The sequence below is a fragment of the Schistocerca nitens genome, chromosome 2, assembly GCF_023898315.1.
Source record: "Schistocerca nitens isolate TAMUIC-IGC-003100 chromosome 2, iqSchNite1.1, whole genome shotgun sequence".
In the NCBI taxonomy this organism is placed as follows: Eukaryota; Metazoa; Arthropoda; class Insecta; order Orthoptera; family Acrididae; genus Schistocerca; species Schistocerca nitens.
Window position 1 is genome coordinate 373,441,688 of NC_064615.1, and position 18,181 is coordinate 373,459,868.

At 38.9% G+C, this 18,181-nt stretch overlaps 1 protein-coding gene across 3 annotated transcripts in view; it reads right to left on the minus strand.

The window, feature by feature from the left end:
* Window positions 1-2,190: 2,190 nt before the first annotated feature.
* The window catches only part of LOC126236204 (galactokinase-like), a 131,135-nt gene continuing 115,144 nt past the window's right edge, over window positions 2,191-18,181 (minus strand). Inside the window, exons 5-8 of one of the 3 annotated variants that reach the window (XM_049945315.1) lie at window positions 17,878-18,059; window positions 14,425-14,578; window positions 4,923-5,043; window positions 2,195-2,781 (exon numbers count right to left, since the gene is read on the minus strand). In XM_049945315.1, the coding sequence (XP_049801272.1) occupies window positions 2,665-2,781; window positions 4,923-5,043; window positions 14,425-14,578; window positions 17,878-18,059 (574 nt within the window). In that variant the 3' untranslated portion in view covers window positions 2,195-2,664. Of the gene's footprint in view, window positions 2,782-4,922; window positions 5,044-14,424; window positions 14,579-17,877; window positions 18,060-18,181 lie in introns of all 3 variants that reach the window. The other 2 variants (XM_049945314.1, XM_049945316.1) reach the window with 2 other exon arrangements.

The window sequence follows — 18,181 nt, forward strand, 5'->3', positions numbered from 1 at the left end:
TGGAATCATATCTATGAAAAGAAACTCAATACAAATGTAGAATAGCTGTCATTCTGTCTGCACTCAGCAAAATCTGAAATGTAATCTTAGTTTAGACAGTCCAATGACATCCAAGTTACAATGTTTTCAATATAATAGAGGGAAACATTCCACGTGGGAAAAATATATCTAAAAACAAAGATGATGTGACTTACCAAACGAAAGCGCTGGCACGTCGATAGACACACAAACACAAACATACACACAAAATTCTAGCTTTCGCAACCAACGGTTGCTTCGTCAGGAAAGACACAAGCAGACAACCTGCTTGTGTCTGTATATGTGTGGATGGATATGTGTGTGTGTGCGAGTGAATACCCATCCTTTTTTCCCCCTAAGGTAAGTCTTTCCGCTCCCGGGATTGGAATGACTCCTTACCCTCTCCCTTAAAACCCACATCCTTTCGTCTTTCCCTCTCCTTCCCTCTTTCCTGACGAAGCAACCGTTGGTTGCAAAAGCTAGAATTTTGTGTGTATGTTTGTGTTTGTGTGTCTATCGACGTGCCAGCGCTTTTGTTTGGTAAGTCACATCATCTTTGTTTTTACAATGTTTTCAGTTTGATAACTCTGGCCTATAGTAGAGGTGGCCATGATCGTACACTTCATCATGGTTTTCTTTAATTAGTACAAGAGCTGAACAAACTCAAGTGGAAGATGCTATGAGATACGTGCTGTGTATCAAGTAGAGCATACCCTCAATCTTCCAAGAGCCCTTGTTCCAATGTATTACTCTCACTCACTTATATCTTGGGTAACTATGACTTCATCAGGAATAGAGAAATTCATGCATACAGTGAATAGCAACAATATTCCTTCCCATGAACAATCTCCTAATGGAGTGGGTAATTTGGGAGGTTTGATGGGGGAGTGGGAATTCCAGTACATCAAATTACTGTATGGTCACTTTTATTGAACAGCTGTATATATAGATTAGACTTTTCTAATATTCCTTACGCAACTAATTCAACCCCTAAACAAGATGATTTTTATCTGTGCTTCAGAAATTCTATATTTGTCTCACTGTATCAAGAAGAAAAAGGCATATGTAGATTTCTTGGGTGTCAACAATACGTAAGCATCTGAAAAAGATGGGCCAGAGTAAAGAAGATTTATCTGTGCTTCAGAAATTCTATATTTGTCTCACTGTATCAAGAAGAAAAAGGCATATGTAGATTTCTTGGGTGTCAACAATACGTAAGCATCTGAAAAAGATGGGCCAGAGTAAAGAAGATGCTTCCCAGTAAAGCAAATGTTACTATGTTACTTCAAGTTTAGCTAAGTTTTAGCCACATCCAAAAAGAATGTGCAGGAAAAAAGAATGTAGTTTCTTGCCCAAGGCAGGAGGGAGAAAAAAGATTCTTAGAACTGTTAAGCCCTTATCCACCATGAAGTCTAAAATAACAGAAAGTTAGGGGCTTGCTACATTTGTAATAATACCAAAAACAATGAAAATGCTCAACGGTAACAGCTCCAAAATATTTTATATATATATATTTATTTTTTTTTCTCTCTGAGTAAAGAAGTTCTGCCTTTCACCATCAGTAAGAGCGAGGAGTAAAATATGACAGACTAAAATACACTAATGGTATTTATGATTAAGAAGTTTGTTTTTTCTTATGTTGAGCTGTGATAATATGTCTCTTAGTTTAGGTGTGTGGAAACACCAGTATGTGTGTTTATGTACTAGGTACCACTCACATCCGATCATTTCCTCTTGCACATTCTTCTCTGCACAAAATGGTATATGTAAATGTGGTATGTTCGCAACTCTAACCAGTTTACAATCTATACCACAGCTCCCTCTCTCCACTATGCAGTTCCTTCTTTTGTGAGGTTGATGTGCTTTATAATTAGAGAAAATTAGTTTTACATAATCCTTAGAATATATTCTTCATTTGACATCAGCCTGAATAAATATACAGAAAATATGGATTATTAGTTCAATTGCCACATCTCATCTGTTTAATTTAATGAAATTACTAGATTACCCTTCTCAGAAAAATGAAGAGCTCAAGTAAATCATTGCTAAAAAAAGGAAGGAAACTCTGATTTATTTTATTTATTTATTTATTTTTTTTTTTTTTTTGACAATATTGGTTCTGTGTATTAGGTTTTGAAGCGACTGTACAATATTGCAGTTATACACAACGGGGAGAGAGAGAGAGAGAGAGAGAGAGAGAGAGAGAGAGAGAGAGAGAGAGTGGAGGGGTATCAGCAACGTTTATGAAACATTCAATTATTGGTCTGGAAAATCATATAATTTGCTTTAAGATGGCCTATAATGTACACTTTGTTGCAGATTGAAGAGAAATATTTGTAATAGTTTAGTAAGCAAAATGGCAAACTCCTTGAGAGAAACACTTCTAACTGATCAATAACATAGTGCCTTTTGTAAAACACCACCTAATCCCATATTTTCAACCTTAAGATTTAACACACAAGATATGACTTGATCAGTTGTACTAATTACATTAAAAATTAGTCTAGTAATAGTTTTCATACAATTATTCAAAATCTGAAATAGTTTTGCTGTATGACTAAATGTGCAACACTATGTAGCCCAAAACAAGTGCTCACAAATATAACAATTCTACAGCTGTCATGGCAGTATATGGTTTCACTGATATTACTTTCCTCTCACAACTGTAGCTCCTACAGATGGGGTGACTACATAAAATGTTGCTTTTCCTTTGTACTTCTTTTTTGTATTGTTTATGACTTCATTAACAGCATCTTTATACACCTGAAACAAGAAGAAAACGAAACAGAAAAACAGTAAAATCTGTAGACTCTCTTTGTTGTATTATTTTATTAATAGTTAGGCCCACATAACATTTTTTGTTAGAATGAAAATACAAATATTTATTCATTTATTACACCATGTGATTCATGTTTATGCCGAATTCCAAAGGGGATGTGGCTGGAATAAATTGACTAAGTGGAGGAGATGGTATTTGTTAAAATGAAAATTATATTTGCTCTAATGACATGCACATCACAGTTCTAAGAATGCGGAAAACTAAGTCAGAGAAAACATGATTTTGTGAACAAGAAACATAAAAGAAAGTAGGCAAAAAAGGCAGAAGTGAATAAGAACATGATTTGGTGAACAAGAAACACGGAAAAAGTAGGAGATATCTTTTTAAGTTAATAATAATACACTCAGATCATAAATGAAAGACAATTATACACTGTAATTATAAGAGAATAAACTCCTTTCTGACAAAATTATCAGCTCTTTCCATATCTCTTTCATCACAAGATCTATAGAATATTATGAATGAATTATAAGTGAATGAACATGGAGCTACAAAAGAACACAAATATTTAAAGAAATAACAACAATCACTAGCTTAAGGAAGTAAAGAAGATGAAATCAGACTATTAGTTGAATTTTTCTTGTCCTCTCATTCATTTGCATGTTGAATCTGTTATTTTCTTTTAATGGTCTTGTAATACACAAATTACAGTTATAAAACCTATAGCTGTAACATTAGACTTTAAATGCAACTTGTTACTATGTATTAGTACACTCTAAGACAAAAAATTATGCACCATGATGGAGTTATGCATATTGGCCACAGATCGATATTCATAGAGGTATCAACAGAAAATGAAAGATTGTTAACCTTGGTAGCTGATGGATGAATGTGAGATGCTGCAGAGCAATTTCACTGCGCAGCTGGCAAAGTTAGTAAACGGGACATGCAGCTGGGGTCAAAGAAGTTGGTTGGAGTAACTGGCAAATTGCTTGAAATTTGAATAGGAGTACTGCCACTATTTGATAATACTGGCAGAAATGGATGAACCATGACAGAATACAGGGTCTAGAAGGAAGTGGTTGATCTAGAGAGAGCACTGAGCAATTGTCAGGGAGACACTCGGAGGCCCAGATTCATCATTATATCAGTATCACACAAGTACCATTAATAGTAAGCTCTCAGAAAGGTGGCTGAGCTCACGGCACTCCTTCCTCTAAGTACCATTGAACTCTGAATACCAACTAGCCTTTTTGCAGTGGTATCAGGCACATTTGGCCTGGAATCTCATTGACTGGAGTAGAATTGTCTTCAGTGATGAGTCCCATTTCGAACTGAGATGTGACCAATGAAGATGTGTCTGGAGATGCCCTGGACAGGGGATACCAACCCGACTGTCACTCACCATATGGCCTGACAGTCAGCAGTGATGGTCTGCGATGCTATTTCATTTCATAGCAAGACCCCTTTGGTTTTCTTCCATGGCACTCTTATAGCACAGCAGTATGTTGACAATATTCTGTGCCCTTGGCATGATATCTGTCAGGAGAACATCCAACAACTCTAGCAATCAATACCAAGCCAAATAACTGCTTGCATAAGGGCCAAAGGTGGACCAACACATTACTGACTTGCTTAATTTGTAAAGCTCTTTCTCTTAAATAAATCATTCAATTTTTCTGAAATTGTAATCATTTGTTCATCTGCACATGTACATCACATCTTTCGATGTCTGTCCTATTCGGATAATTCCTTCAGGGTGTTTCACTTCTTTGTCGTAGAATGAATAAGAGTACATAAAAGTAAATTAAAGTAATGTCTGTGGATCAAGCTGTGACCAGGCATCAGCTTGAGACTTCCTTCACTGCAGCACTAGGAGGGGAAGGGTGATGGGCCCATCACCCCAGCTACTTTTTATTCCCAGACAGATCCCCAGTACTCCTTTGGTAGCAGGTTGAGTGAACCTGCAGTCATCCCGAAGGGACTGGAATGAGGAAAAATCTCCACCCATGTCTGGGATTGAACCCAGGACCTCCAGTGCTGGAGTGTAGTGTTCTACCCACTGGACTACCACTGCCACAGATAATAAATCTAAATATTAATATTAATCTTTCTTTGAACATACCAGTGTCACTGTGCAGCCTCCAAACCCTCCACCAGTCATGCGAGAGCCAAGCACACCTTTCACCTCAGTAGCTGCCTTCACCAGCTGGTCTAATTCTGCACAAGAGACTTCGTAGTCTGACCTTTAGAAAAAGTAATCTCTCTTTGTATGTGCTTCAGAGTTAGTAATAACCTGTTAGATGCCTAGGATCTAGTAATGTGTTGAGGACACATCACATAATTTTAGTTGGCATAGGGCAGTATTTGAAGGATGTGGAGAAATAATGCTACATAACTGTACTGCTGCACCATTTCCTTTAAACTAATAGTATAGAGAATAAGTAAATGCCATCACACATTCCATCATAGTTGAGTTAGTTAGGTGCCACTGTACTGTGAAATATATTTACTACGAAGATCATGTAACTGCAATATAGCTCCATGCATAATTTAAAATTCTGCATTATACACTATGTTAAAGAATTCTGTTACCATGTTAGAGTACCTTGTTGTTGACTCAACATCCAAAATGATGAGAAAAACAGAACAGTGGTAAGTAAGAGATAAGTATCACTGCCTGCTATATAAACAGCACTACTATGTGACATATAATTTTCTGCAATAATGACAATTTTTGTTGATTCAATAATGGACTCTGAAGCATAGTGCACACTGTTGTGAAAGTTCGTAACAGATTAAAACTGTATGATGAAGTGAGATCTAAACACTGAACTTTACCTTTCACAGGAAATGTTCTTATGAAATTAATTATGTGTGCATGACAAATGACCCACCAACCAAACAATTCAACCTGCCAGTACCTTCTTTCTGAAACTCCAGGGAGAGTCTCCTTCATACTCTAAGACTAGCATGTCTGAGAGAAAGGATAATGTAGGAAATTGCTTCTTAACATCTTAAGGGTTGTTTTCTGTATGAGTCTTTCACTCTGTGATGGCATGCACCTTCTCAGAAACATGTAAACTGAAAATGTTGAATACTCTGTGACTGTTAAAAATCACTGAAATACTTTCGTAACAGCACAATTGGAACACCACTGTGATTGTGGACTACCTATTATGTTCCAGGAAGCCTGTATACTGGCAAAAGTCATAGATACACCAATGCAAAAAAAAAGAGGAGGTGACTGGAATTATTAAGCAGTCTGATAACATTAACAGACTGAAACTACAAACTTCCAGCATCCTAGCTGCTAACTGTCCCAGTATGATGGGCCGCAAGCGGTTATGGGGCAGAAGCCTCACCAGTCACGGACACAGCAGCCTAGACAAACAGCCATATAGGAACAGGCAGTGTACTTGCTTGCACACCAGGAAGAAAACATGCCCATCAGAAACCAAGTCCCAATTTTCAGACAGGCATTAATCATCAATAAGCCAATCAGTACACAAATACCCTTCTTCCTACCATATCTCTCTTGTCATGACTAGCCTATTATATTTTAGGGTCAATGAAGTTCCAGAAATATGACTTATTGACACCAATAGTTTGCAATAAGTAGGGGTGTCTTTCCTCTGGTAAAACCAGTCTTGCTCTGAGGAAGGCTGTAGTAGCACATCCGACACTTCGGTTTTATGCTTTACGTATTTTGAAGTATTTTATATGGTTATAATAGAGGGAAACATTCCACGTAGGAAAAATATATCTAAAAACAAAGATGATGTGACTTACCAAATGAAAGTGCTGGCAGGTCGACAAACACACAAACAAACACAAACATACACACAAAATTCAAGCTTTCGCAACAAACTGTTGCCTCATCAGGAAAGAGGGAAGGAGAGGGAAAGACGAAAGGATGTGGGTTTTAAGGGAGAGGGTAAGGAGTCATTCCAATCCCGGGAGCGGAAAGACTTACCTCAGGGGGGAAAAAGGACGGGTATACACTCGCACACACACACATCTCCATCCACACATATACAGACACAAGCAGACATATTTAAAGACAAAGAATTTGGGCAGAGAAGTCAGTCGAGGCAGAAGTGCAGAGGCAAAGATGTTGTTGAATGACAGGTGAGGTATGAGTGGCGGCAACTTGAAATTAGCGGAGATTGAGGCCTGGTGGATAGCGGGAAGAGAGGATATATTGAAGAGCAAGTTCCCATCTCCGGAGTTCGGATAGGCTGGTGTTAGTGGGAAGTATCCAGATAACCCGGACGGTGTAACACTATGCCAAGATGTGCTGGCCGTGCACCAAGGCATGTTTAGCCACAGGGTGATCCTCATTACCAACAAACACTGTCTGCCTGTGTCCATTCATGCGAATGGACAGTTTATTGCTGGTCATTCCCACATAGAATGTGTCACAGTGTAGGCAGGTCAGTTGGTAGATCACATGGGTGCTTTCACACGTGGCTCTGCCTTTGATCGTGTACACCTTCCGGGTTACAGGACTGGAGTAGGTGGTGGTGGGAGGGTGCATGGGACAGGTTTTACACCGGGGCCGGTTACAAGGGTAGGAGCCAGAGGGTAAGGAAGGTGGTTTGGGGATTTCATAGGGATGAACTAAGAGGTTATGAAGGTTAGGTGGACGGCGGAAAGACACTCTTGGTGGAGTGGGGAGGATTTCATGAAGGATGGATCTCATTTCAGGGCAGGATTTGAGGAAGTCGTATCCCTGCTGGAGAGCCACATTCAGAATCTGATCCAGTCCCGGAAAGTATCCTGTCACAAGTGGGGCACTTTTGTGGTTCTTCTGTGGGAGGTTCTGGGTTTGAGGGGATGAGGAAGTGGCTCTGGTTATTTGCTTCTGTACCAGGTCGGGAGGGTAGTTGTGGGATGCGAAAGCTGTTGTCAGGTTGTTGGCGTAATGATTCAGGGATTCCGGACTGGAGCAGATTCGTTTGCCACGAAGACCTAGGCTGCAGGGAAGGGACCGTTTGATGTGGAATGGGTGGCAGCTGTTGTAATGGAGGTACTGTTGCTTGTTGGTGGGTTTGATGTGGACGGACGTTTGAAGCTGGCCATTGGACAGGTGGAGGTCAACATCAAGGAAAGTGGCATGGGATTTGGAGTAGAACCAGGTGAATCTGATGGAACCAAAGGAGTTGAGGTTGGAGAGGAAATTCTGCAGTTCTTCTTCACTGTGAGTCCAGGTCATGAAGATGTCATCAATAAATCTGTACCAAACTTTGGGTTGGCAGGCCTGGGTAACCAAGAAGGCTTCCTCTAAGCGACCCATGAATAGGTTGGCGTACGAAGGGGCCATCCTGGTACCCGTGGCTGTTCCCTTTAATTGTTGGTATGTCTGGCCTTCAAAAGTGAAGAAGTTGTGGGTCAGGATGAAGCTGGCTAGGGTAATGAGGAAAGAGGTTTTAGGTAGGGTGGCAGGTGATCGGCGTGAAAGGAAGTGCTCCATCGCAGCGAGGCCCTGGACGTGCAGGATATTTGTGTATAAGGAAGTGGCATCAATGGTTACAAGGATGGTTTCTGGGTGTAACAGATTGGGTAAGGATTCCAGGCGTTCGAGAAAGTGGTTGGTGTCTTTGATGAAGGATGGGAGACTGCATGTAATGGGTTGAAGGTGTTGATCTACGTAGGCAGAGATACGTTATGTGGGGGCTCGGTAACCAGCTACAATGGGGCGGCCGGGATGATTGGGTTTGTGAATTTTAGGAAGAAGGTAGAAGGTAGGGGTGCGGGGTGTCGGTGGGGTCAGGATGTTGATGGAGTCAGGTGAAAGGTTTTGTAGGAGGCCTAAGGTTCTGAGGATTCCTTGAAGCTCCGCCTGGATCCTTCATCAAAGACACCAACCACTTTCTCGAACGCCTGGAATCTTTACCCAATCCGTTACCCCCAGAAACCATCCTTGTAACCATTGATGCCACTTCCTTATACACAAATATCACACACGTCCAGGGCCTCGCTGCTATGGAGCACTTCCTTTCACGCCGATCACCTGCCACCCTACCTAAAACCTCTTTCCTCATTACCTTAGCCAGCTTCATCCTGACCCACAACTTCTTCACTTTTGAAGGCCAGACATACCAACAATTAAAGGGAACAGCCATGGGTACCAGGATGGGCCCTTCGTATGCCAACCTATTCATGGGTCGCTTAGAGGAAGCCTTCTTGGTTACCCAGGCCTGCCAACCCAAAGTTTGGTACAGATTTATTGATGACATCTTCATGATCTGGACTCACAGTGAAGAAGAACTGCAGAATTTCCTCTCCAACCTCAACTCCTTTGGTTCCATCAGATTCACCTGGTCCTACTCCAAATCCCATGCCACTTTCCTTGATGTTGACCTCCACCTGTCCAATGGCCAGCTTCACACGTCCGTCCACATCAAACCCACCAACAAGCAACAGTACCTCCATTACAACAGCTGCCACCCATTCCACATCAAACGGTCCCTTCCCTACAGCCTAGGTCTTTGTGGCAAACGAATCTGCTCCAGTCCGGAATCCCTGAAGCATTACACTAACAACCTGACAACAGCTTTCACATCCCGCAACTACCCTCCTGACCTGGTACAGAAGCAAATAACCAGAGCCACTTCCTCATCCCCTCAAACCCAGAACCTCCCACAGAAGAACCACAAAAGTGCCCCACTTGTGACAGGATACTTTCCGGGACTGGATCAGATTCTGAATGTGGCTCTCCAGCAGGGATACGACTTCCTCAAATCCTGCCCTGAAATGAGATCCATCCTTCATGAAATCCTCCCCACTCCACCAAGAGTGTTTCCGCCGTCCACCTAACCTTCGTAACCTCTTAGTTCATCCCTATGAAATCCCCAAACCACCTTCCTTACCCCCAAACCACCTTCCTTACCCTCTGGCTCCTACCCTTGTAACCGGCCCCGGTGTAAAACCTGTCCCATGCACCCTCCCACCACCACCTACTCCAGTCCTGTAACCCGGAAGGTGTACACGATCAAAGGCAGAGCCACGTGTGAAAGCACCCATGTGATCTACCAACTGACCTGCCTACACTGTGACACATTCTATGTGGGAATGACCAGCAATAAACTGTCCATTCGCATGAATGGACACAGGCAGACAGTGTTTGTTGGTAATGAGGATCACCCTGTGGCTAAACATGCCTTGGTGCACGGCCAGCACATCTTGGCATAGTGTTACACCGTCCGGGTTATCTGGATACTTCCCACTAACACCAGCCTATCCGAACTCCGGAGATGGGAACTTGCTCTTCAATATATCCTCTCTTCCCGCTATCCACCAGGCCTCAATCTCCGCTAATTTCAAGTTGCCGCCACTCATACCTCACCTGTCATTCAACAACATCTTTGCCTCTGCACTTCTGCCTCGACTGACTTCTCTGCCCAAACTCTTTGTCTTTAAATATGTCTGCTTGTGTCTGTATATGTGTGGATGGAGATGTGTGTGTGTGCGAGTGTATACCCGTCCTTTTTTCCCCCTGAGGTAAGTCTTTCCGCTCCCGGGATTGGAATGACTCCTTACCCTCTCCCTTAAAACCCACATCCTTTCGTCTTTCCCTCTCCTTCCCTCTTTCCTGATGAGGCAACAGTTTGTTGCGAAAGCTTGAATTTTGTGTGTATGTTTGTGTTTGTTTGTGTGTCTGTCGACCTGCCAGCACTTTCATGAAGTATTTTATATTTTATAAATGGCACAGTACAACATCCAAAAGAATTTTAAGCATCTTAATATCTTAATGTGCAAGTTAACTAAAGAGAATAAAAATAAAATAAGAATGTGTGTGTGTGTGTGGGGGGGGGGGGGGGATAAGAGAACACATTTTTAAGTGTCATTGACTTAAAGTGGATTAATTGGCATGCAGTGATACATAATTTATTAGTGAGAAATATGAGCTTGATACAAAAAGTTATAGAGCACAAGTTCTGTTAAAATATCAATTAGTGTGAGAAGCCCTTCCCTACACATGCAGACTGCAAAAATAACTGGATGCTACCAGCTTCAACTGTAATATTTGAGTGTCTTTCACATGCTCCTCATAGGCAAACAGATAACTTTTCAAAGGCCAGAACACTATGAAAAAGTGAACGAGAGAAAACTGTTGCATTATTTCATTTCAATAAGTGAAAAGTAATAAATTTAAAATGAAGTGCTGTGTTACAGTTGTGCCTTTACAGGAAAATTAGAATACTTTACTTTTTCAATAACAAAGAACAAAATTATCCTGTTCAAAGTAGTAAACGTCTTACTTTTGATGAATAAACTCACTTATATAACTGGAATGAATAAAAACATCAGCAATACATGCTATGAATGCAATCTTCTTTTTTGATTGAGACTGCAATTTTGTGACTGTCATCTTTGTAACCAGTTCACCTTTAACTTTTTTACTGACATATAAATGTGTATGTGCAAACAGAAATTATTAAAAAGGAAAAAAAAAAATATTACAACAAATATTACCCAGTCCTGAGGAGTTGCTATCTTTAAGGGGCAAATATTTTAGGTGACTCCTGAAATTCTATTATACAGTGCCATACATCTTATGCCCTTAACACATTGACTGCTATATGGTCACTGGGAGCCACAGCAGGAGGTTCTGCTCTGCTGCCAGTGGCCTTGTGGCAGTCAACATGTTAATGGTGAAGTGAATTAAAATGTACACATTACTTTAGAAGGATAATAATAGTAGTTGTTTTACAGTTTAATTCTGTTTTGACTGCAAGACACCTGCTGTATGTACTTGCGCTGGGATGATTCCACTGAAAGGGACATGGGCAATTTCCTGCCCTATTCTTCCACAATCTGAAATTTAGCTCAGTCTCTAATGACTTTGTCACTGAAGACAATTGAACACTAATCTTCCTTCATTTACATTCCAAGTACATGTTCACTGTATATCCATGAATCACTTTATTCATACATTGTGAGAATACAGTGCTCTTTCTCTTTCCTCAGGCGAACAGATCAAGATGAAGGAAGGAGCTGGTGTTCAAAAATATATGTAATGGCATTAAAAGTTCCTTTGCATTATGTACAGTTTTGATACTGCTGTTTGTGCTGCTTGTTTTGATTTGAAATACCTCAAGTGGCACTGAATAGAGATCAATGAAATGTAGTCTGTATATATACATACAACATCAGAAGGCGTTTGTATTCATTCCTAGGTGCTTCTTGCCCTCACTGATCTGACTTAGAGGGTGTTTTTTGCTGTTCCACAGAGCATATGAATTTAGTATTTTGTCCATCTTCAGCAACTGTAGCATACTGTAATGAAATAATATGCAACCAGTAGCATATAATAAATTTAATTTCTTGACCAGTTTCGGGCACTTAGTGCCCTTCTGCAGAATGTTGTGCCTATCACACTTTACTATTGACACTCGCAAATAATTTGATAGGCATAACCTTCTGAACAAGGGCATTAAGTGCCCGAAACTGGTCAAGGAATTAAATTTGTTATATGCAACTGGTTGCTTATTATTTCACTATAGAATATGAATTAGTAACATTGTAGAGGCATTGAGTTGTTGACAGGCAGACAAACAATATTTTTCACTTTTCTAACTTTTCTTTTGTTTTTGAGCAATCTCCCCCCAGGTGCATACACACACTAAGTGTGTGTGTGTGTGTGTGTGTGTGTGTGTGTGTGTGTGTGTGTGAGAGAGAGAGAGAGAGAGAGAGAGAGAGAGAGAGAGAGAGGTGCCTGTATTTTATATGGAATACTTGTAATATAGTTCTCATCAGTAGTAATGATTACATCATTTGCGAAATTAAAATGAATCTGTAACTATATATGTGAGAAAAAATCATACTGTTTAATTTACTCAGCTATTTAATGAAACAAAAGGAAGATGCATTCAAAAATTCATATTCAATTGCAGATATAGCACTTCTGCAAAGCATTTTAAACAACAGACTGAATTCAAGTAACAAATTCTTGGCACTTTTACTCTTAGAACTCAAAGTTTGTGACTAATTATACATGATGCTCTGGGTCATCTTTAATTGGACAGGTTTCCTGAATAAAATAACTTGTTATCAGGCTCAGTATTTTTCTAGACCAATAGTCTTGTCACTATAACTACTTCATGGTCACCGAGTTTTGTCTCTGAACTAGATTTATAAAAAGGCTGTACTTTTTTATGTCCAAAGACACTTAAATGTCTGTTTTCTTCTTTATCCTCCCAGGTTGAGAATTCCATTTTAATGTATAATATTTCAACAGATGGTTAGAACCCGGGCAGCACACATACAGATAACACTTGTAGAAAGTATGATACTCAGCATAGAAGTTACGTTAAAACAACTAACAGGTCATACATTTCCATTCAAATATATTTTACTGTTATACAAAGTGCAAAGCATGCTGTCACAAACATTGATCATAGCAAATAAACTGCAGGTCCAAAGACATTAGTCGAGCTACCTCAGGTCAGCGATATTGTTCTGGGTGACTTGACAGTATTACATCCCCACAGACTAATGCCCAATCATTGATGAGAAGGTCAGTTGTCAAAAGCGGTATATATAAACACCATGATTTTCTGTCTGTGTGTGAAGGCTAATCCCAGGAACTAGTTTAGGGATTTTGATATGGTTCTCACTAATAAATAGACTGATTCACAAGGAAGGTTTCCACATATATAGTTTATAATTACAGTAATAATGAGTGTGTAATGTATGTGTTGTTATCTCTTTCACATTTAACTGAGTTTGAAATAACACTTTGTGGCAATGATGGGAGCTATGAGTTGGTCAGCTACAGAGGAAGTGGTATACAGCTGGAAAAGTAGTAAAGTTAACAGCCGCCGCAATTCCACAGAGCAGTGAAACTTGACCAGAATCTGTAAATATCTTCCACACATATTATAAATTAAAGTCTCCATTTGTTACCGTTACACTACTGGGCACAGACATTTAGTGCTGCCTAAGTGTTGTCACTGCAAGTCACTGTTACTGTATACATAAATTAAATTGTAAACTTGGTTAGTAACCCTTCAATCTCTAAACTAGGCCGGGAAAATCACAGGAACATCATCATAGCTAGTTGCTGGAGATAACTGTCATATAATTTGCTGAAAGTATTCCACACAAGCCCTAATTCATGCAGCTTGTAATAAATACTCACTAGTCACTAAGTTGTACCTTGTAACACACAGACATGATCAAGCAATTAATACATAATATTCTTTAGATTTCCCCAGGATTCAATGCAGCGTTTATTATTGTTGAATATGTATGGCAGAAGCAGTCAGTCACAAGATAAGTGTTCTTGTGTCTGTGTCCACTTATTGTGCACTCTCAATTAATATGTTTTTCATTAGATATGTGGATTAAATCTGACACTAAGAAAGTAACTGAGGAGGATTAAAAAATACTAACAAAGCCAGCACATTGACATATAGAAAAGTGATGCATATGTGTCTCAAGGTGTGAGAGGTACAGAAAATTCAAACTATATTATTGGTAGATCAGAAAAGAATCTTAAAACAATCAGTATCGTAACTCTGTAATAGCCCAACAGTATCAGAGCTCATAACATTCAGTATGCAGAAGTAGAATTCAAGATTATTTCACTTACAAATTTCACATAAATTAAAACTTGCCTTAAAGACTCATGGCTCTCCAACATCAACTTTCCAAATAACGTAAAATCTTTGCTCTTCAGTGCCTCTGCTGCCTGTTCAGTTCTATTAATTTCACCTATGACATGTCTGGCACGACGCACAATATCTTCATCAACCTTCTTCTGCTGTAGCACTGTAAAAAGAAAAAGATATAGAATATGCTTGCTTCGCATGCAGTCTTAGAAGTACATACCACACACAAAACATTAACATGAGGTATATGTATTATGTGTGATAATATTAATTTACTAAATTAGAGTCCTGTCTGAATTACTGTATTAAAAGATTAAATTGCCTTTTCAATGTTTAACATTTTGGTAGATATAATCTGAAATGATAAAATGAACACAGTTAAATAATATTTATTGAAAACTGGCACAATCAACATGAACAATAAAATTACAAAATTTAAATGCTTCTTGACTGAATGTTTCCTTTCTAAAGAGTGGTGAATGATACAGGAAGTTAGCAAAATGATGAAGGACATTTAGACTACAATGGAAAGAAGAGAAAGAACAGAATAACAACAAACAAAAATTAACACCAGTGTTGGATAGAAAATGGGACACAATTTAGTAGACACAATTTAGTAAATGCTGAAAGGAGAAAGAACAGACTAGAACTAACAGACACAGCAAGAAAAATAAAGTATCAAAGAAATTATATACTGAGTCTGTAACTTTCAGAAAAAGAAAGGAAACATAAATTTGTAAATAAACTCCTTTACAGAATAAAATGGCTTTGAAACTTGAATTGATAGTTTTAAATGCACAAGCCTACATGAAGCCCAAGCCTACCAGATAAGTACATCTTTATATGCTTACTAGCTCCACAGATGAATAAGAGATTGAAGAAATGTATGCTGCAATAAAAGAAATTATTCATACACTTTCATGGGGGACTGAAAATCTTTAGCAGGAAAAGGAAGAGAAGGAAAAGTAGTAGGTGAATATAAACAGGGGATAAGGAATGAAAGAGGAGGCCGCCTGGTAGAATTCTGCACAGGGCTTAACTTAAGAATCATGAAAGAAGGTTTTATACATGGAAGAGGCCTGGAGACACTGGAAGGTTTCAGATAGATTATATAATGGTAATACAGAGATTTACAAACCAGGTTTTAAATTGTAAGACATTTCGAGGGGCAGATGTGGACTCTGACCACAATTAATTAGTTATGAACTGTAGATTAAAACTGAAGAAAGTGCACTGAATTTAATTGATGAAAGGAGAAAATAAAAAAATGCAGTAAATGAAGCATGCAAAAAGGAATACAAACGTCTCAAAAGATTGACAGAAAGTGCAAAATGGTTATCAGGGATGGCTAGAGAACAAATGAAAGAATGTAGAAGCATGTATCACTAGGGGTAAGATAGAAACTGCCTACATAAAAAAGAAAAGACACCTTTATAGAAAAGAGAACCACCTGTATGTATATCAAGAGCACAGGTGGAAAACGTGCCCTAAGCAAAGAAGGGAAAGCATAAAGGTGGAAGGAGTACACAGGGGGTCTATAAAAGGGCAATGTACTTGAGGGCAATATCATGGAAATGAAAGAGGAAATAAATGAAGATGAGATGGGAGATATAATACTGCGTGAAGCATTTGACAGAACACTGAAAGACCTAATCTGAAACAAGGCCCCGGGAGTAAACTACATTCCATTAGAACTATTGATAGCCTTGGGAGAGCCAGCCATGACAAAACTCTTCCATCTGATGAGCAAGATGTAAGAGACAGTTGAAACACCCTCAGACTTCAAGAAGAATACAATAATTCCAATACCAAATAAAACAGGTGTTGACAGATGTGAAAATTACCGAACTATCACTTTAATAAGTCATGGTTGCAAAAATACTAACACAAATTCTTTACTGTCAAACGGAAAAATTAGTAGAAGCCAACCTTGGGAAGCTCAGTTTGGATTCCGTAGAAATTTTGGAACATGCCAGGCAATGCTGATCCTATGACATATCTTAGAAGATAGGTTAAGGAAAGGCATACCTACATTTCTAGTATTTGTAGACTTAGAGAAAGCATTTGACAATGTTGACTGGAATACTCTCTTTCAAATTCTGAAGGTGGCAGGGGTAAAGTACAGTGAGCAAAAGGCCCTCTATAATTTGTACAGAAACTAGATGGTATTTATGAGTCAAGGGGCATGAAAAGGAAGCACTGATTGAGAAGGGAGTGAGACAGGGTTGTAGCCTATCTCCAATGTTATTCAATCTGTATATTGAGCAAACAGTAAAGGAAACAAAAGGAAACTTTGAAGTAGGAATTACAATCCATGGGGAAGAAATAAAAACTTTGAGGTTTGCCGATGACATTGTAATTCTGTCAGAGAAAGCAAAGGACCTGGAAGAGCAGCTGAATGGAATGGACAGTGCCTTAAAAGGATGATATAAGATGAACATCAACAAAAGCAAAATGAGGATAATGGAATGTAGTCGAATTAAATCAGGTGAGCTGAGGGAATTAGATAAGGAAATTAGACACTTAAAGAAGCAGACAAGTTTTGCTATTTGAGAAGCAAAATAGATGATGGTGGTCGAAATAGAGAGGATATAAAATGTAGAATGGCTATGGCAAGGAAAGCATATCTGAAGAAGATAAATTATTAACACTGAGTAGAGATTTAAGTGTCGTGAAGTCCTTTCTGAAAATATTTGTATGGAGTGTAGCTATGTATGGAAGTGAAACACGAACGATGAATAGCTTAGACAAGAAGAGAATAGAAGCTTTAGAAATGTGGTGCTACAGAAGTATGCTGAAATTAGATGGGTAGATCATGTAACTAATGAGGAGGTACTGAATAGAATAGGGGAAAATATGAATTTGTAGCACAACTTGACTAAAAGAAAGTAATGGTTGACAGGACATGTTTGGCATCAAGGGATCACCAATTTACTACTGGAAGGAAGTGTGGAGGGCAAAAATTGTAGAGGGAGACCAAGAGATGAATACACTAAGCAGATTCAGAAGGTTGTAGGTTGCAGTAGTTATTTGGAGATGAAGAGGCTTGCACAGGATAGAGTAGCATGGAGAGCTGCATCAAACCGGTCTCTGGACTGAAGACCACAACAACAACAAATGTACATACAAGTTAGAAGTAACAATATTTTGTATCAGATGAGGTTACTGAAATGATAACATTATGTAACAAAGACATTTTTTGTGTTACAAACAGCTGTGATGAACAAATAGAAACTATAATTGTACACAACAGCTAATAAAGTGTATAATAGGTCAATAAATTCATGAAAATAATCTTGGAAGACAACAAAAAGCTGAAGGGATACACAAGATGAAAGAAACCAATGAAGTAAGAGTGAGCCTAAGGAATGGCATGTTCTGAAAAAGAATGAACAGCTTAAGCTATAGAAGATGTAATGAAAGGATTTAACTAAGGTACTGTTTTACTTTATGAGTTACCTTCAATGTCACTTAATTTAGCATCTCTCAGGCTTTTCTTTCCAAGCAGTTTTGCAGCTTCTTCACACTGCTTCCTTCTAGTTGGATACTCACTACCAGTCAGTTCATGCCGAACATTTGAGTTTGTTATTAAAATAACAATTTTTGGATCATTGATAGGAACTATAGTTGCTTCCATTGATCTATGAAATTTAAAAAAAAATTAGTCCTGAATCAGTACAAATGAAGGAACATTTAAAATATGTGCTAAGCAGAACACACATACAGACCCTATCCAAATACATTTTTCAAGATTGATTGTGAG